We start from the raw sequence: 20,137 nt of genomic DNA on the forward strand, positions 1-20,137 counted from the left end.
ATTAGAATTCTCTTATTCCGTTTGTTTCTTCAAATCATTTCATGTAATAATACATCATCTGAATCTGAATTTCGTCATTCCATGTGCTGGGTTACATAATTTCGTTTAATACTGTGTCATTATATTAATGCAATGTAGGCGGTGACAATTGCTAATACAGAGTCACCTAATCCCTTGATATAAAGTTTTATCAGGGAGTAAGTATATATATAATTTTGTTTTGTTTCTCCAAATACTTTCTTTTAATATTATGGCATCTGGAATCTGAATTGCTAATGTAATGTTTTCAGTCGAGTTGTTACATGACGGTAAACCAAGTACTGTATCAAAATCTACTCATTGCAGAATCAACTCCTAAAGCTGTGATTTTAGCCAAAGGTTCAGTTACTTCTGTAAATGAAAGTTCAACAACGCTGCATCCTGATCAACCAATTACTGAATCAGTATCGCTCGCTGTTCAACCAACAACACTTGCAGTCCAAAGTTTTTCATGTAAGTGTTATATTGTAAGTGAATACTAAATTACTTGAACTTGTTTCGCTTGGTACCTGAAGCATTTGAATAGAGATATGGTTGCCATGGAGCTGTGATCTTGCCAATTGATAGATAAATAGAGGAATATAGGTACAGATAATCTGTAGTGTATGTTTTTGCGGTTGCAAAATAATGATGCGTCAACTTATACCATAATCCAAAATTTGTGAATTTTATATTCATAAAAGCAGCTTTCTTTTGATAAAAATACTGGTTTCATTTGAGGCGCAAATCAATTATAATTCCTTTTCAGATATTTACAATAATTAGCGCATTGCAAAACAACTCGAATAATTCTGGTGCAGGACATGAGATTTTTTGCGAATAATTAGCTTTTATTGTTATATAACTATTGTCATTTTGATCACATGTATAATCTTCCTGTACACAGCATTGTCACAATCATATAAGTATCTGATATATTTGCTTACAAGCTCAAAGTTCTTTATCTTTAGCACATCTTAGTACAGTATTCAATAAATAACCATTAATTACATTATACAGTATATCTTGTATATAAAGTGCCTGTAATTAATATTTTAGCAAGTTGTGACCTGTTCGGCTAAGCATTACATATTAGCAACAATTCTGAACGAACGGGATATATATATATATATATATATATATATATATATATATATATATATATATATAGTGGTTGTACCCTTGTATGCCATGCCTGTTGTCGCTGGAGCGGTCGGTGTTATAGTGGTGATGATAGGCTGTCTGATATGGATTCAGCGCAAGAACAGCTATAGTTTGGAAGCAGGTACAAACGAGTTAAATGTACAAACATATTATCCATCAATGTCATGTTTGTATATTTATCTAAATGGCATATGTACTTAGAAGAGATTCAGATTTCAACCTATATGTGCATTGTTTGTCACATTAACGTTATGAATGGATACCTAGCAAAATTTGCCACAGTACCTGTATGTAATGATACCTAACATTATTTGTCACAGTACGTGTACATAAGGATTCCTAACATTATTGTCACATTACCTCTATGTATGGATACCTAACATTATTTGTCACAGTACATGTTTGTATAGATACCTAACATTATTTGTCACATTACCTGTATGTATGGACACCTATCATTGTATTGTTTGTCACAGTATGTATGGATATCTAGCATTATTGTCACAGTACCTGTATGTATGGATATGTAAAATTATTGTCACAGTACCTGTATGTATGTATGAATACATATTATTGTCAGAGTACCTCTATGTACGGACACCTAACATTATTTGTCAAGGTAGATGTATGTATGGATACGTAACATTATTTGTCGCAGTACCTGTATGTATGGATACGTAACATTATTGTCACAGTACCTATATGCATGGATACGTAACATTATTTGCCAGAGTACCTCTATGTATGGATACCTAACATTATTTGACAGAGTACCTGTATGTATGGATACCTAACATTATTTGTCACATTACCTGCATGTATGGATACCTTGCACTGTATTGTTTGTCACAGTATATATGGATATCTAGCATTATTGTCACCGTATGTATTGATATCTAGCATTATTGTCACAGTACCGGTATGTATGGATACCTAAACAAGCTATTTTTATGTCGCATAGTTAACTGAACGAAGTCCATTGTAAATTGTCGGTTTCATATTTCCACATGCATGACATTATATTTTCTGTGATATTTTGTATAATCCTAAAGAGAATAAAAAGAAGTCATTCGTTAAGTAGGGATGCCAACTTTGAATATTTTGGGAAAATACCAAATTTAAATATTCGTCGTTGAGTTGTCTAAGGGACTATCTACATAGTTGTATCTTCGCAAACGCCATATACGATAGACATAGAAATATTTTATTTTATTTAAAGTTGGATCTTTGCCCATTAATTAGCTGAGTTTCCAAGCTTGACACATTGTCGTCTGTTTGAGAGGTAATCTGCCATAATATTTGCTGCCGAATCTGAAAGCCCATATACTGCCATTTTCACGAGGATGCGTTTACGGGATAAACCGTCGAATGCTTTTGATAAACCCATCCGTATCTGCAGCAAACTTGTTTTGGGCTAGGGCTAAGGGAAAATCTTCTAGTAGTCAAATTAAGGTTGTTTGACAGCTCAAACCTTTTCGGAAAATAGAAATGTATGGGTGTAAATTTCAAAGTAATATGTGACCTAGTCACATATAACTCGTTTAAAGAGTCTCGAAATAGATGAGAAACTACTGACAGGAGGATAGCTTTGTTCATCGAGGGGATCGTTTTTCTTATATATCGGGACCATCTGGGCCTCCTTAAGTCTTGTTGGGAAAGTGTTTTGGTCAAGGCTGCAGTTCATGAGTTTGGTTATAGATCCAGTCAGTGATTGAGTTTCAAGTTTTAGTAGTTTTGGTGAAATGAGATCTATCCCAGTTGATGTCCTAATACTAATGTTTGATATGGCTTTAGCGGTGGAGTCTTCAGGAACGTGAGATAAATCAAATTTTGTGGTCATATTTAAGTTGTTTTTGTTAGCCCGTATGCTTGGGTGATCATCGTAAATTTGGTTATTCTTACCTACGTCTTTAGGAACGTTTATGCAGAAATAATTGTAGACCTCTATTATGCAGGCCTGGTCAGTGATAATCTCATCATTTGGCTTGAGTATAATTGAGTAGCACTGTATGTGATAAAACCACTTTGTTTACCAGAAACGGATTAATGGTTGGCCAGAAATCGTTACTTTGTGTAGGAACGGCCTACATAAACCAACATAAAGCTTCATTAATTAATGTCACAATTTTTCACAGAATTCATAACCAATCGTTATGCCACGTTTTAACGACTTACAATTTTGACTGGTGGAATATTTTGTAAAAAAAAGTTTTGCTTTGTCTTTTCCTTTTAGTACAGCGTCTTATAGAAGAATGTGAAACCACTTCTTTTGCTACGACTTCTACATTACGAAGATCTCTACCGGTGCCGTCAGGACACGAAGAGAGGACGGGTGGCGCAGTTCCTCAATCCAACACATTTTACAACGTGATACGTGGTCTCCACCGTAGTGACATTACGATGGACTCAGTCTCGATTGATACTGCATGTAGCAGTATCTATTCGCTGGCAAAATTGGAAGATAACAATAAAAGACTCGATGATATCGTGAATTTGAATGAACCGGGTGACAGGTCCGATAAGAAGATATCGGCTACATGTGACGATGACACTGAAGAGGACAAATTAGAAGAGTGTCCATCTGTCCGTACGTTGGTGTCTGCAGCAGGAAATGAGGAACATAACTATAGCCATATTCCGGTCGGGCACGACGAAAGACACGTGTCTCAACGTATTCAGTCTCTGTATGCAAAAGTCAAGAAGGGTCCAAGGTTTTCATCCAGAAATAGCAGTATGTATATTTCATTGGAGTCTTTAATCAATTGCTTCCAGAGTAGCAGGCATGTGAAGTCCAGCTACGGCTATATGTATGTCTCTTAGAATAAGATAAACTTTAGTATGATCTCAACGCGTACGTATTTTCGTGTATCATATTTATTGGTAAAGCTGTCATATGTCTACCCAATCATTAAACTTATTTCATCATTTTAAAACTTGAAAATTCCGTCACGATTCAACAAGCTATTAATTTCATAGATGTTTTTGCAACGTTTTCAAAGATATCGTTGAAGCATTTCTTGTTGTTTCAGATAGGTGATAAAGATCACATACGCCAAAGTTAAGGCCATATTAATTATTGTTTTTGTTGTTTCTCGTCGTCGTTATCCCAGTTGTTTGTAGTAGTAGCAGTTATAGGTGTAATAGAGGCAGCAGTTAAATATTCCACTTACATGTTATTATATATTCACTCGTTTTACTCATGTACTTAGTAATATATTCCACTCGCATGTTATTAAACATTCCCTCCTTTGACTTACGTATTTGCTGAATCTACTACTTCAGACGATTTTACCGATACTGGAAAGACTTACGGTTTGTGTGGGGATGAATACGAGATGTTTGACATTTCACGTACCTTTGACCCTGACAAGACGTTCCAGGATTCTAAAATATATGCCAAATCAACTAAAAATCAAACCCCAGTAAGTATGGATTAATTTCAATGCTGCAAATCACAGAAAATTATAATAATTTATATTCTTTTGCTTTATCATAGAATGTTAAGATATTAAGATTGTATTTACTGAAATTACAGTCCTCTTTCTGACGAATAGCATTTCGTTTAAGATAATAATGTTACTTTTTAAATGCAATAGCTGCACATGACCTTAAATATTTTATTTTTAAGTCTTGTTCTTGTTGCAATCTGTTCGTGATGTTCAGATTGTCAAACAAAAAAAGAAGACATTTAATTAATTTGCTAGAACACAGTTAACTTACTGGAACACAAAGTTCAAGGAGTGAGTTTTTTTCGTAGGACTAAAGAGGGCAATGAAAACGAAGCATTTTAATTTAATATACATTCGACATCTGCAGAAAATGGAAACAAAAGCATATGTCGAACTTATAATGAAAACAATGCTAAAATGGAACGAAAACTCCCTATAATTTCATATCCATGTTAGTATTGAGAGGCGTTACGGTAAAACTGAAATAGCTCAGTTCATAGAAAAACAGGAAGTATTGGAATAAAATAGAACAATAAGAAAATACATTCAGCATTAGGAATATCTACCTTGTTTATCTGCCTTTTATCGGGATTATAGTTCGACTCAGCAAGTGGTCAGTATTCTGCAATAAGAAGTAAAACGTACAATCAGCGACATACTTAGGTTTTTACCGCCGATACGACATTCGGAAGCGCTACATCTGCTCAGCAGCAAAAAGGTGAGGAGCGGCAGGAAAAGGGGGCGAATTTTGTTTTCCACAACTGATTATTAGTACTATGTTCGTTAAATTCATTCGTGTCTTTTTATGCCGCCCGAATTTTGGCGCCGTAGATCGGCGAATAGTTGGCCTGTGCGACAATATGCCACTACGAACCATGATACAAATTTACATCTGTAAAATCGATAATACAATTAAAGCTGGTTTCAAATGGCGTCGCAAATTATATCCAGTGTTGCATCTGGAATTGTGTTGACTCATTAAAGCCGCGTGACGCAATTTTGCGACATGAAATAGTACACTTGTCCAGGGCATGTGATGTGTCATCACAGTTCACGATAGACCCAAGACGGTTTTATAGAAAAGAACAAGGGTGTAGCTTTGCAGTGATGTCAAGCAACGTAGACATTCTTTGTACATTAAAAACTGCATCTGTAAAAGCGCAATTTTGAGACCCAATTTTCTTTACCCAAAAATTGGCGGTTGTAGGACCGGAATTTTAGTCCGGATTTAAAAGTTCCTATCGTTGCAAGGAACAGTTTTTTTTTTGTGCAGATTTGATGACGCATCGACTAGCCTGATAAATCACCCCTCCCCAATCTGTGTTGATAGTGATGGACGAAATGTAGGACTGTTATCACATGTTCATTAAAATGTGCAAGTTTGCTGCATGCAAATCTTTCCGGAAACAAACCTGCGTACACTTTCGAAACATACAGGTAATTTGTAACAGCCATATCTAGCGCGAAATTCAAAATGGCCACAGGACGGAGGGTTGTGCTATTCTATGTGGACTTACAAGTCACCAAACATAGGATTTGTTCCAGAAATAAAATGTACATACCAAACGAACCCTTCAGCCGACGATAGCTCCACAACCTAAATAAATACCGGTAAGTGTATAAAATGTAGACCGATGTGTGCAGCCAAAACTTGCTGCAGATTTTTGCATATTTCAATGAATAGATGATATCAGTCACCAAACCGCTGATTTTCCGGTCTACGCATCGACGTGCCTAATATATAAAAATCATTAAAGAAAATAAACTATACAAGTCAGGTCAAAAAGGTTCATATTTTTAGATAGCTTTATTAAAGAAAAGCATAAGAAAATTACTTACTTGATGTGAGAAGTCAATGACAGTTGATAACAAAAGAAGTGTATGCATCCCAACCCCAAATTTATACCTGTATTTTTCATGTCCGAAGGCCATTTTTGACACCTTGTAATGCTTACAGTGTAAATAAAGACCTAATTATGTAAAGCATTGTGTACTAAATAGCTTGATGCAATTCAATATTTTGGCAATCCAATTCGTTTTTGATATATTTTACTTGCCTTCAACCCACACGTCTAATGTTAAGGGTCGGTAGCTCTTCTTCCCAGCTGACTGATGTTATTTCACAGTCTACATACTGTAAAGTACCTGTCAGAGGTGTACATGCCTTACGTCAATTTGAAGAACAACACAAGCCCGAAAACCTAATTCACAAATATATCCATATCTTGATTTATGAAACAATAACATCTGAAAAAGTAACATCATAGCCTTAAGTTTACGAAACTAGACCCCGAAACCTAAAATGCACACATGACCCAATTTCACAGGACAAACAAAAATTTGCCCAAAAAATAAATAAAAAAAATAAAAGATCGGTAACAATTGGCTAAAAATGGGACAAGCTGACAAAAATCATAGGTCCAATGGGCCCACCCCCAAAACAAAATTAATAATAATTCAATATTTCACCCACCTGTTCATGTATAGGACTGTTACTCATTTCAAAACATGGTCTTTTTTAAATAGACAGTATAACTAGCAAGGGAACCCGCTGAAATTCTTTTTCTTTAAAATTATAACCCTATACAAAATAAGAAACTGTAGAGAGCCACCTTAGGGTCAAAACATACCCCAAGTTTAACGTTTTGGGTTTTTTCAACAACAACCAAATAACTGACCCAATCAGCAATCTTCCCTAGCCAAGGTTACGATGTGTTAACCCTATATATATATATATATATATATATATATATATATATATATATATATATATTGGGAGCGATTCAGTTCTGTGAATTTCATTGGATGCGGCGGAAAGCTACTGCATCCAGTCAAAATCTAGTTGTTCAAGTTTGAATTGTGTTCCTATATGATCGATACAAAGGGAGCACACAACTGGAATGGACTGATAAATAAGCAATTTTCCATCTTTTTTGCATTCTTTGGAGTTCATCTCGTAGCTTCTCTAAGCACTTCTTGTGGGGCATACTACGGGCATCGCATGATGTGTAAGATACAACTTGCTAAGTCCTGGTAAGATTCCATTACCTTGAAATAAATCATTGTATTCTTTAGGTACAGCCTGTTTACTTATATAAATTGGACGGCTATCAACATAATAGGTCAGTTTTACCAGTCGAAATAAATCTTGAATAACTTTTGCGACACCGACTTATTCTGGAGTCAATTCCATTGCGTGCACCGTCATACAAGCGTATTTATGTGTTCATCTTTTTTCAAAAAGGAATGTTTGATCCTCTAGTCTCATCTGATGGTCACCATGCTCTATCTTGCATGTGTCGGGTGAATTTCGAAGTGAAAACTATGGTCTGTGGTAGGTAGGATAGGAAAAGATTATCTTTGTTTTTTCGCTATCGCATGTCCTCTCTCTCATAAAATTAGATATCAACACTCTTTTTTCTTTTTTGCACATTTTCGCTTTAAAGCGATCCAACTAAACATCGCAAAAGAAGCATAAATACACGTAAAGACGACGAGAAGAGTTACGTTGAGAGAATGAATAAGACAAAAAAAGCCAGGGGAAAGATACAAAAGCAATATAAATAAATATATAAGAAATATAAATGTTTGCTTTGTATATATATATATATATATATATATATATATATATATATATATATATATATATATATATATATATATATATATATATAATTCGTCCATCAAGTCAATGAGGACCACTTTGGTCATCGAGTGTTTTATCGGGAACAAATGGTCTGTGGGTGCGTAGGTGGCCGTTGAGGCCAGTGTGCGCATTGAATGTTCTGTGGCATTGTGGGCATATGATGGTAGCAACGCTGATCGTGGGGCTACTGGCGTGGGATTTCCTGGCCTGCCTCCGTTGTTCTGCCTCAACTCTCCTGTTGGCCTTGCAAGCTGTTGCACCTTTATTGATGGAAGAGCGCCACACGACCCTGTTCTGGGCAGTCTGCTCCCACGTGTCATAGCTAATGCCAACGTTTTTCAATGACCTCTTCAAGGTGTCCTTGCAACGTTTTCTCTGGCCTCCTTTGTTGCACTTTCCTGGTTTAAGCTCGCCATAAAAGAGTTGTTTTGGAAGCCGGTGGTCTGGCATGCGAGCTACATGGCCTTCCCATCGCAACTGTGATTGCATCAAGACGGTGCAGATAATGGGAAGGCTTGACTGGGCATGGACCACAGCATGCGGGATGCCACTTGATGCTTAGGAGTCTTCTGAGGCAGGTAGTGTGGAAGTGGTTCAACTTCTTTGCATGACGCTGGTACACTGAACAGGTTTCGCAGGCGTATAATAACACATAGAGAGAGTACAATCGCTCTATACACCTTTAACTTTGTCTGAAGACTAATGCCTCTTCTCTTCCAGACCTTGGCGTGTAGTCTGCAATCCTGGCATTAGCTTCGTCATCTATTACGACATTCTGGGACAGAGTGCTGCCAAGATAGGTAAACCTATTCACTGCATTCAGTTTGTAACCGTTGACTGTGATTTTGGTCTCAGCGTACGGTTTTTGTGGGGTTGGCTGGTACATTGTTTCAGTTTTTTGTTGTTGTGTTGATCGTAAGGCAGAAATCTGTTCAAACATCAGAGAACTTGACGCTGCTTTGATGTAAGCTTCAGAGCCATTGTTGAGAGCGAAGTCATCAGCACATAGAAAGTCTTTGATGATGTATGTTGTGACCTTAGGTTTTGCTTGGAGTCTTCTGAGGTTGAATAGTTTGCCATCAATTCGGTATCTGATTCCCACGTCACCATCTCTGAAGGCATCAGTGAGAATGGCTGAGAACATGAGACTGAAAAGTGCTGGCGCCAGTACACAGCCCTGCTTCACTCCGTTTGAGGCAGGAAAGGGATCAGATGTCTCACCATTGTTCCGGACTCTAGCTTCCATACCATCGTGGAATTGCTGCATCATGGTGATACATTTCCTTGGGCATCCGTACTTGGACATTATCTTCCACAGGCCCTCTCTGCTAACAATGTCGAAGGCCTTGGTCAGGTCGACATAGGCAGAGAAAAGGTCAGTGTTCTGCTCTTGACTTTTCTCTTGCAACTGCCTAGCAGCAAACACCATATTGATGGTTCCACGCTCCTTTTGGAATCCAAACTGGCTTTCTGGTAGGAGTCCATGGTCAAGGTGTGATGTGAGATGGTTGTGGAGAATCCAGGTGAATATCTTGCCTGCAATGGAGAGCAAAGAGATACCTCGGTAGTTGTCGCACGCCTTTAAGATTTCATTTGCGCTTATACAGATGTGTAACAGTACTATCCTTGTATTCCTGTGGGATCGTCTATTTTTGCCACATGAGGTGAAACAACTGATGGCGTTTTTCAATCAGAGCTGCACCGCCTTCCTTGTATATCTCTGCTGAGATTGAGACTGAGCCAGAAGCCTTGCCACGAGAGAGCAGACGTATTGCTTTCTGGGTCTCTAACATGGTTGGTGGGTCATCCAGTCATTCAATAACTGTCACTTGGGGCAGCCGATCAATGGCTTCATTATTGATGGATGTTGGGCAGTTCAGGACACATATAAAGTGCTCATCCCACCTTTAGAGGATCTTCTTTTTGTCTGTGATCAGTGTGTTACCATCCGCACTGAGGATATGGGATAATCCTGATGATGATGAGTCATAGACTTCATTCAGTGTATCATAAAACCTCTTCATATAATGCTTGACACTGTGGCTTTGGATCTCATCAGCACTGTTTCTCAGCCAGGAGTCCTGCATCTGCCACAATTTCTGTTGAACAGTCCTGCAGATGTTATTGAAGGCATCTTTCTTTGAAGTGAACTTTGGATCATTTAGGTATGCTTTGTGGAGGCGATGTTTTTCATCCAACAACTGCCTGATGTTTTCACAATTCTCATCAAACCAGTCCCTGTGCTTTCTAGGGGAAGGCCCTAATATCTCTGTGGCAGTGCTGTAGACCAGCTCTCTAAGGGTCGCCTAGGCTGTCTCCACATTCTGGGTGTCCAGAGGGATGGACTGAAGATGCTTTTCTAGAGTGCTGACAAAGGTCGATTTGGAGTTCGAGTTCTTCAGCTTAGCGATGTTCAGTCGTTTTGGAATCTTTTTGTCTTTCAGACGTCTTTTAGGTTGGATACAGATGTTTACCTTGGAGACTACAAGGCGGTGGTTAGTCCAACATTCTGCACCACACATGGACTTGGTCACCCGCACATCCTGCATATCTCTCTTCCTGCCTATCACATAGTCAATGAGATGTCAGTGCTTAGGTGGGGGATGAATCCATGTCATCCTGTTGCAGAGAGGCAGAAGACTGTGTTGGTTATGAGCAGTTCATGCTCTGCGTAGGTCTGAAGCAATAGAGGACCATTGCTGTTGCAGTGGCCGACACCATTCTTTCCAATGATCCATTCCTGGAATATGTTGTCAGAGGCGACTCTTGCATTGAGGTCACCTATGATGATGAGCTTGTCAGATTTGGAACAGAGGTTATGACAGAGTGGAGTTCTTCAAAAAAAAATTCCTTTGTTTCATTTGGATTGGCCATGGAGTGTAGGCATTGATGATCACGACATGCATTTTTCCATTCGACAGTGAGAGTTTCATGGTCATAAGCCTGAAATTCACACCCTTTGGAAGTCCAGGTAGCTTGTTAACAAAATCTGTCTTCACTGCAAAACCTACTCCAGCCTCATGTTGCTCTTCACTTCCTAGTCCACATCAAAAGAAGGTGTAGCCAGCACCCCTTTCACAAAGTTCACTCTCTCCAGCAAGGTGGATTTCACTCAAGGCTGCAATATTGAAATTATATCTGGCTAGTTTCCTACCAATTAGGGAAGTTCTCTGAGTTCTGTCAGCATCACTTCTGTCTAAATGTGTGCACACGTTCCATGCGCTTAGGCTGAGAGGAACAATTTTCATTTTTTCTTTGTAGTGTTTAAACCGCTGATGTAAGGTTCCCATCAGCTGTGGTTAGCTGGTTAGAGAAGGAGCGAGCAGGCAATTTTTAGGGCACCTTTTCTAGCCCCTTCCTCATGCCATGGAGGTGAGTAGTGCAAATCCTAAAAAGTGGGTTGCCGAACTCCACTGCTGCTCTGTTTCAGTGAAGAACGACCATATGGCTTGAGCTGCCTGTGTGCAGATTTGCAGCTACCCTCACCTGGTTTAGCTGCCAGTTGAAGCAGTTTACCGGGGCGTGGCTGCTGCGCATGTTACAGCTTCTTAGACCCACAGGTGAGAGCTGGGTGCATTTGGGGACCAGAGGTGGGTGAGCTACCCCAAAGGAGGCACGACTGTTCCTCCACCAGAGGTGCTACCCCTCCAATACGCTCCTGTATATATATATATATATATATATATATATATATATATATATATAACTCTATTAATACAGCAGCATTACAACTACATATACACTTTAAACTTAAAATACTGGAAATATATTTACTGTTAATATAAAAATTTCAGTATACGATAGAGAAGTGCTACTGTAATATGTACAGTGTGCCCAACTGCTAGACAACACTATAAACTGACATGTACCATGACGTACCACCCAGTGACATATTATGACACCACGCTAACAAGTGTATATATCTGATGTCCACAATATATTGGACAAAAAAAAGTACTTTGTCTTTAAATGCTTACAGAACAATCTAGTTTTTCCCTGCAATCCCTCTTTTGGTATTTACCCACTTCAGTTTCTAGGAGGTGAGAATAAGGAAACAAATGCAATTAGTGTAAAGGATGTAAGAGAATAAAAATGTGTTTATGTTTTCTTAGTGACATCTGGAAATGATTTGTTGCTCGATTCTTAACAATTCAAGAAGTGATGTTGCAGTTTACTTTTTCATTCAGCTCATTTCTTTAGTATATCACTTATATTACATTTGCTATATGCAATGACACATATACATATATTCCAAAGACTGGTCCTCAGAACAATATACAGGATACAAAATGAAACTTTGACAAGACACATACAGCTTTTGTATAGTGCCAAACACAAGGTACAAGTTCATCTTTCTGTGGTACATTTTATTTGTGTCTATCAAGTTTCAGCAGTTTTGGAAGGATCTCTTTTGGTAATCTCTTTGAAATGTCATGGCAGTTTCATAGGCCATCATCTTTTGGTTATACAAGTCTCTCAATAACTGTGCTAGTTTGAAAATATATTGTTAAATTTGGTCCCAAGGTATGTGAGCTGAGAACCATCTATAATCTCTATTCCAGCCCTTTTTCTTGACCATCATCTGCTTGCATGTAGTTGGAATCTCTGTATATATCCAGTATGTATACTTGCAATCTGTGCATATATCCAGTTGAACTGTATGCCATATTCCATAGTTTACCCCCCATGTTCTTCCTTTAAATTTATTCATGCTTTTATTAATTATTGCATTTAGTTTGGGGATTAAAATCTCTAGTCTAAATAATCAAGGTGCCATCTAATTTTCTTTATCTGCTGTCCCCCCCCCCATCTTTTCTTCATTGTCGTGTTCATATAAAATGCCTGCAAATAAGATCAAATGTCACGAGACATGATTTTATGGAAATATGTGAGAAACATGTACTTATTTTGTTGCTGATATTTATGTCCTGATGGAAGTGCAAATATTCTCATGGCAAAAGATAACGAAACCTTTAAAGGCTTTTATTGTAGGAACATTTCATGGCTTAAACTTTGGTGATTTCGTCGGGGAAGTAAATCAAAGCAATGATGTGAATTGGCTTCTTCTGGGTGTTGAACTACTGCCCTTTCTTTCAATTTAAATCATGGCTGCAAATGAGGTGAAATATTATCCCTGGCCCAATCCCTTTGAAAGCCTTCAGAATGCATTTCATTTGCAACAATGTAGTAGATTATAACCACAGTTATATTCAAGATATAACAATATACTATGACTGTAGTCATATTCATGATAAAATAGGTTAAATCACCAGAAAGGGGCAGATAATTTGTTATATAGTAAAAGATATAATTCAAGGCGATATTGAGAAAGTGAGACCCATAATGCAAGTTCAGAATATTTGAATATTGTGGTGATATGACTTTCTAAGCATTTCTCACTTTAGTTTTAATTAACATTTTGAAACTAAGCTAGATTATCATACTCCACATAAACAATATCACTGAAGAAATTATTTTGATCAATCCATGACAGACTCACTCTCTCCTGCCATTTAATTTCATGATCATACTGTGCTTCCCATTTAAAGATTGTATGATATGGTAGAAATGGATGGTTATTCAGTTTCCTCAGGAAATAGGAAGCAAACAGAAAGTTAGCAGGAAACAACAACCATGGTAGTTAATTACTAATTTGTATTTATGATTATGACATGTGACAACAACAATGGTCATTAATTACTAATTTTTAATTACGATTATGATGTATAATTCCTGAATGTCTGATTCTAAAGCAATTGTTTTACTAATAAAATTAGTACCTTTTCAGTGTCCCCTGACAAATGAATTAATCAATTTTTTTCTTCTTATTTGCTTAAAGTGATATTATCTTATCCATGTTTCTGTTGTGACAATTATCAATGATTTTGAAAGAAATTCACTTTATGGCATGTCAATAATTTACAATATAAAGAAGAATGAAAAATATGAGATTTGCACTTGTTCCTCAAGGAATACTCTATGACAGTCAAATTTATCTTTCCTACCTGCATCAATAATGAAATGACTAATGCTAACATCTTTTTCCAGGTTTCTGATGAAAACAACTCCTTGGCGATAAAAGAAGATGAGCCTACAGAACAAAAGATGACCCCTGGCATTGCTTACAGTGATTATGTTGATACTGATTTATAATTAGTAGTACCAATTAAGGTTATAAAAAACATCAAGATTTGTGCAATGTTGCTTATAATGATTATGCTGATTTGATTTATAATAGTACTAATTAAGGTTATCAAAAACACCAAGATTTGTGCAATGTTGCTCATTTCGTATTTACCTTGAGATGAACAAGTACCAAGCGAAATGCCGTGTATTGCCTACTGTAGGGGAACAATCTAAAATAGTTATTTTAAACACTGCATCTTACACAACTGAAACTTGTACATGGACATAGGGGAACAACCTCAATAAGTATTTAAAACACTGCATCTTACAGTACTGAAACTATAAACTGGATGCATAGACACAATCTCAAACAGTATTTGAAACACTGCATTGTACAGATCTGAAACTAGAAACTGGATGCAGAGACACAGTCTCAAACAGTATTTGTTGTTGTTGTGGGGTTTAACGCCATTTTTCAGCACACGATAGGCTATACATGGCAGTCAGTATTAATGGTGGAGGAAGAACCCGGAAAAGCCCTGGAAATAACAATCGACCCACAAGAAGCTACCGGCAAGCTTTCTCACATACCCACACTGGCCAATTCCGAGACTTGAACTGGCGTAGACAGAGGTGAGATGGCAGTGATCCATAACGGAGAGTGCTTTAGACCACTCGGCCACAAACAGTATTTGAAACACTGCATTGTACAGTACTGAAACTTGAATCTGGATGTAGGGAAACAATCTCAGATAGTATTTTAAACACTGCATCTTACAGTACTGAAGCCTTAACCAGGTTTGAACTGCTATGGACACTGATGCCAATTAGGGTCCCCAAGGTGCTCATCTTCAAAGATCACTCAAACCCCACCACTATCAGAATGGGTTTGAGTCTTGGCTTGACCAACATAGTTGTGAGAAAGCTTGCAAGTAGTTCCATGTGATTTGGTGGTTCTTCTTCCACCAAATATCCTCGCTGCAATGTATAGCACATTATATGCTGAAAAATGGCATTTAAGTGATAAGACCAACAAAACCATCCACGGTGAAACCTATTGCTTGATTTTTAATTGTTTTCAATGTGAAATCATTCAGCTACAAGTGGGATATGAATCTCATATGTATAACTGTGTATATTGGGATGTGAATATCATACATAATGTGTCAATTTGGTGCCGAAGAAACTTAATGGTTATTCCGTAACTAATAATATAATCCAGTATCAAATTTCACACAAGTTTGTTGAAGTGTCTCCTCTATATGAGATTTAAGACTATGTTTGCTACGATTATTCACAACCAATAAATCTAATCCTTTGTAGAAATAGTAGAACGCATGGAAAGGCACTCATCAACTGTAGAAACATGTATTAACAGTCTTTATATTCTCCGATACAGAGTTGTAAGAATTACCAAAATATTGGAAATAAATCCTCAAAGTCTAAGAAAAAAAAAAAGAAACTGGATTTACAGTAATTACAGTTATTGCAAATCTAATTCATTCAATAATGTTTAAATATATTTAATGCAAATTCCATAATTAAGATACAAATAGTAACAGATCTCAAACAGGAATGAAAATTTATCGTTTAGAATTAAATGGAGAAAAGCTCATAAAAACAAGACAAGAATTGCTGCAGAAAGGGGTACAGTGGATGATATATACAAATAGACACTATGAACCTGAAATGCATTTAACGATGTACTTTTTGTTCCTACCAAGATTTTAGACACATAACAGCAAGGTCTGATGCTTCCAGTTGGATCATTTCAATGTTAGCTTTCAATCAGTTCATAGTCCTCAGAGCATAGTAGGATTTTTATTTTATCAAACGAAACTCTTGGATTCTTAGTGAATCAAGTACGCATTATCTGTAATTATTCACATACTGAGATGAATTAACATATTTGTCAAGAACAACCATGTATAGGACAAAAGGCAAGCCAACGAGAAAAACTAAACAAAATAGCCGAACAGACAGACAACAACAGAGACCAAATTAAAATGAGGCAGCTTTGATTCCAATAAACATTCCTTATAGGTCAATTTATAATGAGTTACTTATGGCTTCCTTGTGTAATACCAAATGGATTTCCAATCAACAATCTAATAATGTCTGCTAACTTTATATGTTTTTTTGTTGTTATTTCAATTACATTTGAAAACAGGAATAACACAGGATAGTTTTGGTGTGCAGCTGTCACTTAATATTTATTTGGCGCTTGTTTGGGATGATAATTTCAAAATTATTCATTTTTATAAATACAAATGTGATAGGTGTGTGCATTTGGTTCATTGTCAGTTTCTCTTTCCAGCATGTTAAAAACTTGTACTGCCCACATTAATGAAATAAATACAACGTAGATTTTATGGTTTATATTACCAACTGCACCCTACCCTCTTCCAAAACACACCTTTCTTAGTACATGTATGCTCTTAACCATTACCCCCAAATGTCAACATCCTACATCTGTAAAACGAACATTCAGTAGACCAAACTGAAGGCACTGAGACAAAAAGAGTAAACATGGGACATAATAGAGAATTATTAAAGTTCAGAAAGCATTTGAGTTATCAATAAGATTGGCATTATTTTCTAAATGTGAAGTATGGTACTGAACGTATCAGTGTAGTGGCAAAATTCTGGCCAACTTGTGTTTTTCATGTTTGCATAAATACATTTTTGTTCAAAATTTTCTACACCAAAGATGACTTAATTGTTTGTCGAGGTGGTTTTCTTTTAAATAGCACATCAACACATGAAAGACTAAAATGCTGAGGCTATTGGATGTAATTGCCTTGGTCAGGGGCACACCAACATTGTCGTGAAACCAACTTAGTATGGGTAGGTTTTGGACCAGCACCCTTTTCGTCAGTAATCAAGCACACTAACCAATGAAACATCTCTAGTTTTAACGACAAGATTTAAAAAATCCCCCCTATACAAGCAGGCCACAACATTGATGTCAAAACTTATGATTCTTTTCAAAATACCTTTTTTCTCATTCCTTAATTATTTTCCAATTCTCTGTTACCCACTTCCAGCTCACTCTGGTGTATTTTGTCTTACACAATCGAGTCATGCTTCCTTTTACCTCGTCAATCCTCTGATTCAAGCTATTTTTTAATGTAGGATTTCAATTTCATTCAAAATCAAATTGCTCGCTTCAAATTTCTTTTCTGCTCTGGATAGACTTTCTTAAAAGGCTTAAACTGTTGTATTTGCTCATTTGTCTTCAGCTTTTGGGAGGGATTCAAAAGCCTTTGTGAACTGTATTGTCACAACTAATTATGATGTTTGCCATTTACATGAATATTTGACTCCATATAGCTCTAGAAGTGTGAGGCAAGCATGGACACTGCTTATATATGTGTAGTTATTTAAGAAGGTATAAGCACTTTACGTCAAAATATATACTAATTACCACAACATAGTATGCTAAGTGACCTTAATTTCAATGAATGTTCATTTTGTTGCCTATGTATTTAAATGGTGGTATGCAGCAATCAGTGAGTAGAGAAATCACTTGTGTAAAAATTCATCTGCAGAATTTTGATTGCATTATACAACTTAAGATGGTTGAGGATAATGCTTTTGAAAAGTTTTTATATTTGTGATAGCAAACCACTTTGTGACATTACCTATTCAGTGCATTAAAAAATTTCACTCAATACTCCAGCTCAATTTCTATTTCTCATGCTTGCCTTTCTCCACTCTGTCTAATTTAACAAACTATCTGCCACTTGATAAATATTTCTTTAACTCAATCTCATATATCCCATCTGTCTTCTTTCACTATTAATTTCTCCCACATAATTTTTGCAGATTTTATTTCCATAAAATCATGGATTGGGACAAGTCTGGCAATTCCTATAAATCCATCTGCTTTAAAGGGAACTAATGAAATCCTGCATTTACTTGTGTTATTCCAAGCCTGAATTTCAGTAGCCAAAACAAAAACTGTGAGGTCCTACAAAATCTAAGTAAAAAAGTACAGACAGTAAATAGGTGCATGTTTTATTTTTCTGAATAAAAATTAAATGAAATTGTACGAGTTTACACTGGAAACTAAATTCATTGTTTAGTTCCATGGCTTACCCAATCTTCATACCACTGAGTCTACATGTCTCATGCAATATGCCTTCCCTGCAATCTCAATAATGTATTCAAGTTTAATAATATTTTGATTTGCGTTTGTTTTCGTATCAACTATTCTGGATATTCCAGTGATCCTTCATATTCATGGGATTATTGTTTGAGGTTTTGAGAATAATTCAGAGTAAAGCAATACAAAATTTGGAAATGGCCTTGTCCAATTATACAAGCAATGCAAATCATTTGACTGATTCCAATGGTGCTGAATATTTTGCTAGGAGCTATGTCATATAAAATTACCTAGATTCTTCCCATCATCCTAAATGGAGACTGCATTTACATTTGAAAACGAGTTAATAAAGATACATTTCTTGTCAATCAAGCAATATAACTTCTTACTGAACTACACCAATATAAGTCATGTGTAAACTGCACATTGTGACTTAAAGTGGAGTTCATACTTTAGGGTTGTATTTGCATCTTCAGGAAAGTATCTGACAAGGCCAGTGTCTATAAATGTATGAACAATCTACATGGGCATTGATCTCCAACTCTGATCTGAAAATCAATGTTATTTTATATAAAATAGATCTGTGTATATCTTATTTGCTTTGCATCCATCAGCAATTTAAAACAAAAATTATATTGCACAAAATTGTTAAACACAAAATCTAAAACATGTTTGAATATATTTTCTGTTTTGTTTAATCAGTAATTTTTTTTACAAAGTTCATTGCATCATCTGATTACAGGTACTGTGTATTCTGATGTCCTTACATAAATTGCCCTGAAACAAAACGTGACCAGTCTCTTTTCCCACAGCATGGTTAGGTATAGTTTTTAATGGTTTTTAGCCTACATGGCCATAACCCCAATATAGCAAACAAAAGGTCCTGCATGTGTAAATATCTTCTCATCAACCAATGCAACATTTCAAAACTTGCAGAGAGCACGATGGCATAAAGGGCTTTCAAGCTTGCACAAATGATGCCAATCCATAATCAAATTCAGAAGTCATTGCTAAAAATAGAAATGTCTCTAAATAAATTCTGTCAAATTGCTCAACTGAATTTGATAAAATTTAGCAAAAGGGCTTTTAAGTCTGTTGCTAGTAGTACTTATCTACCGTAAAATATGTACAAAAATATACTGGTTTGCACCCCATTCATCCTGAAACCTAAAAGTAATTATTCTTCATAACAATAGCCAATCAACATACAGAAATTTCCACTGAAAGAATACTATTGACCAAGATTTCTTAGTCAACTGCTCTTAGGTATCTCTCAGCCATCTGAGAGAGCATAGACCCACCTGGATCTCTTGCTCTTGTGATGCTGCAGAATAAAACTCTTCTTTATATAGCTGACAAAATTCAACCTATTGTGTGTATGTGTTATTTGGATTTTTAAAGCTGCTTTAAAAAAAATTCAGTCATATCACTATGATGTCTGCAGTGTGGAAATTTATAGTGATGTCTAGCACCAGGGCATCATGCCATAGATGTGTAGCATGATATCTCACCAAGTCAGATTATCCTGACACCAGGCCAACCAGTCCTAACACTAACCTCTTAATGCTGGGTGCCTAGCAAGGCAGCTGTAAGTACCATTTTAATTAGTCTTTGGTATGACTCAGC

General features: G+C 36.5%; 1 protein-coding gene across 1 annotated transcript; it reads left to right on the forward strand.

The window, feature by feature from the left end:
- Nucleotides 1–178: 178 nt before the first annotated feature.
- Nucleotides 179–14,460, forward strand: LOC149797057 (uncharacterized). Its single transcript, XM_089960332.1, has 5 exons — nucleotides 179–492; nucleotides 1,190–1,303; nucleotides 3,416–3,913; nucleotides 4,465–4,604; nucleotides 14,326–14,460. The coding sequence occupies exons 1-5, from the start codon at nucleotides 303–305 to the stop codon at nucleotides 14,428–14,430; spliced, it is 1,047 nt and encodes a 348-aa protein (XP_089816458.1). The 5' UTR covers nucleotides 179–302; the 3' UTR covers nucleotides 14,431–14,460.
- Nucleotides 14,461–20,137: the final 5,677 nt, after the last annotated feature.

The sequence above is a fragment of the Sinohyriopsis cumingii genome, chromosome 6 (genome assembly GCF_028554795.1).
Source record: "Sinohyriopsis cumingii isolate HCF-2022 chromosome 6, ASM2855479v2, whole genome shotgun sequence".
NCBI classification, from domain to species: Eukaryota; Metazoa; Mollusca; class Bivalvia; order Unionida; family Unionidae; genus Sinohyriopsis; species Sinohyriopsis cumingii.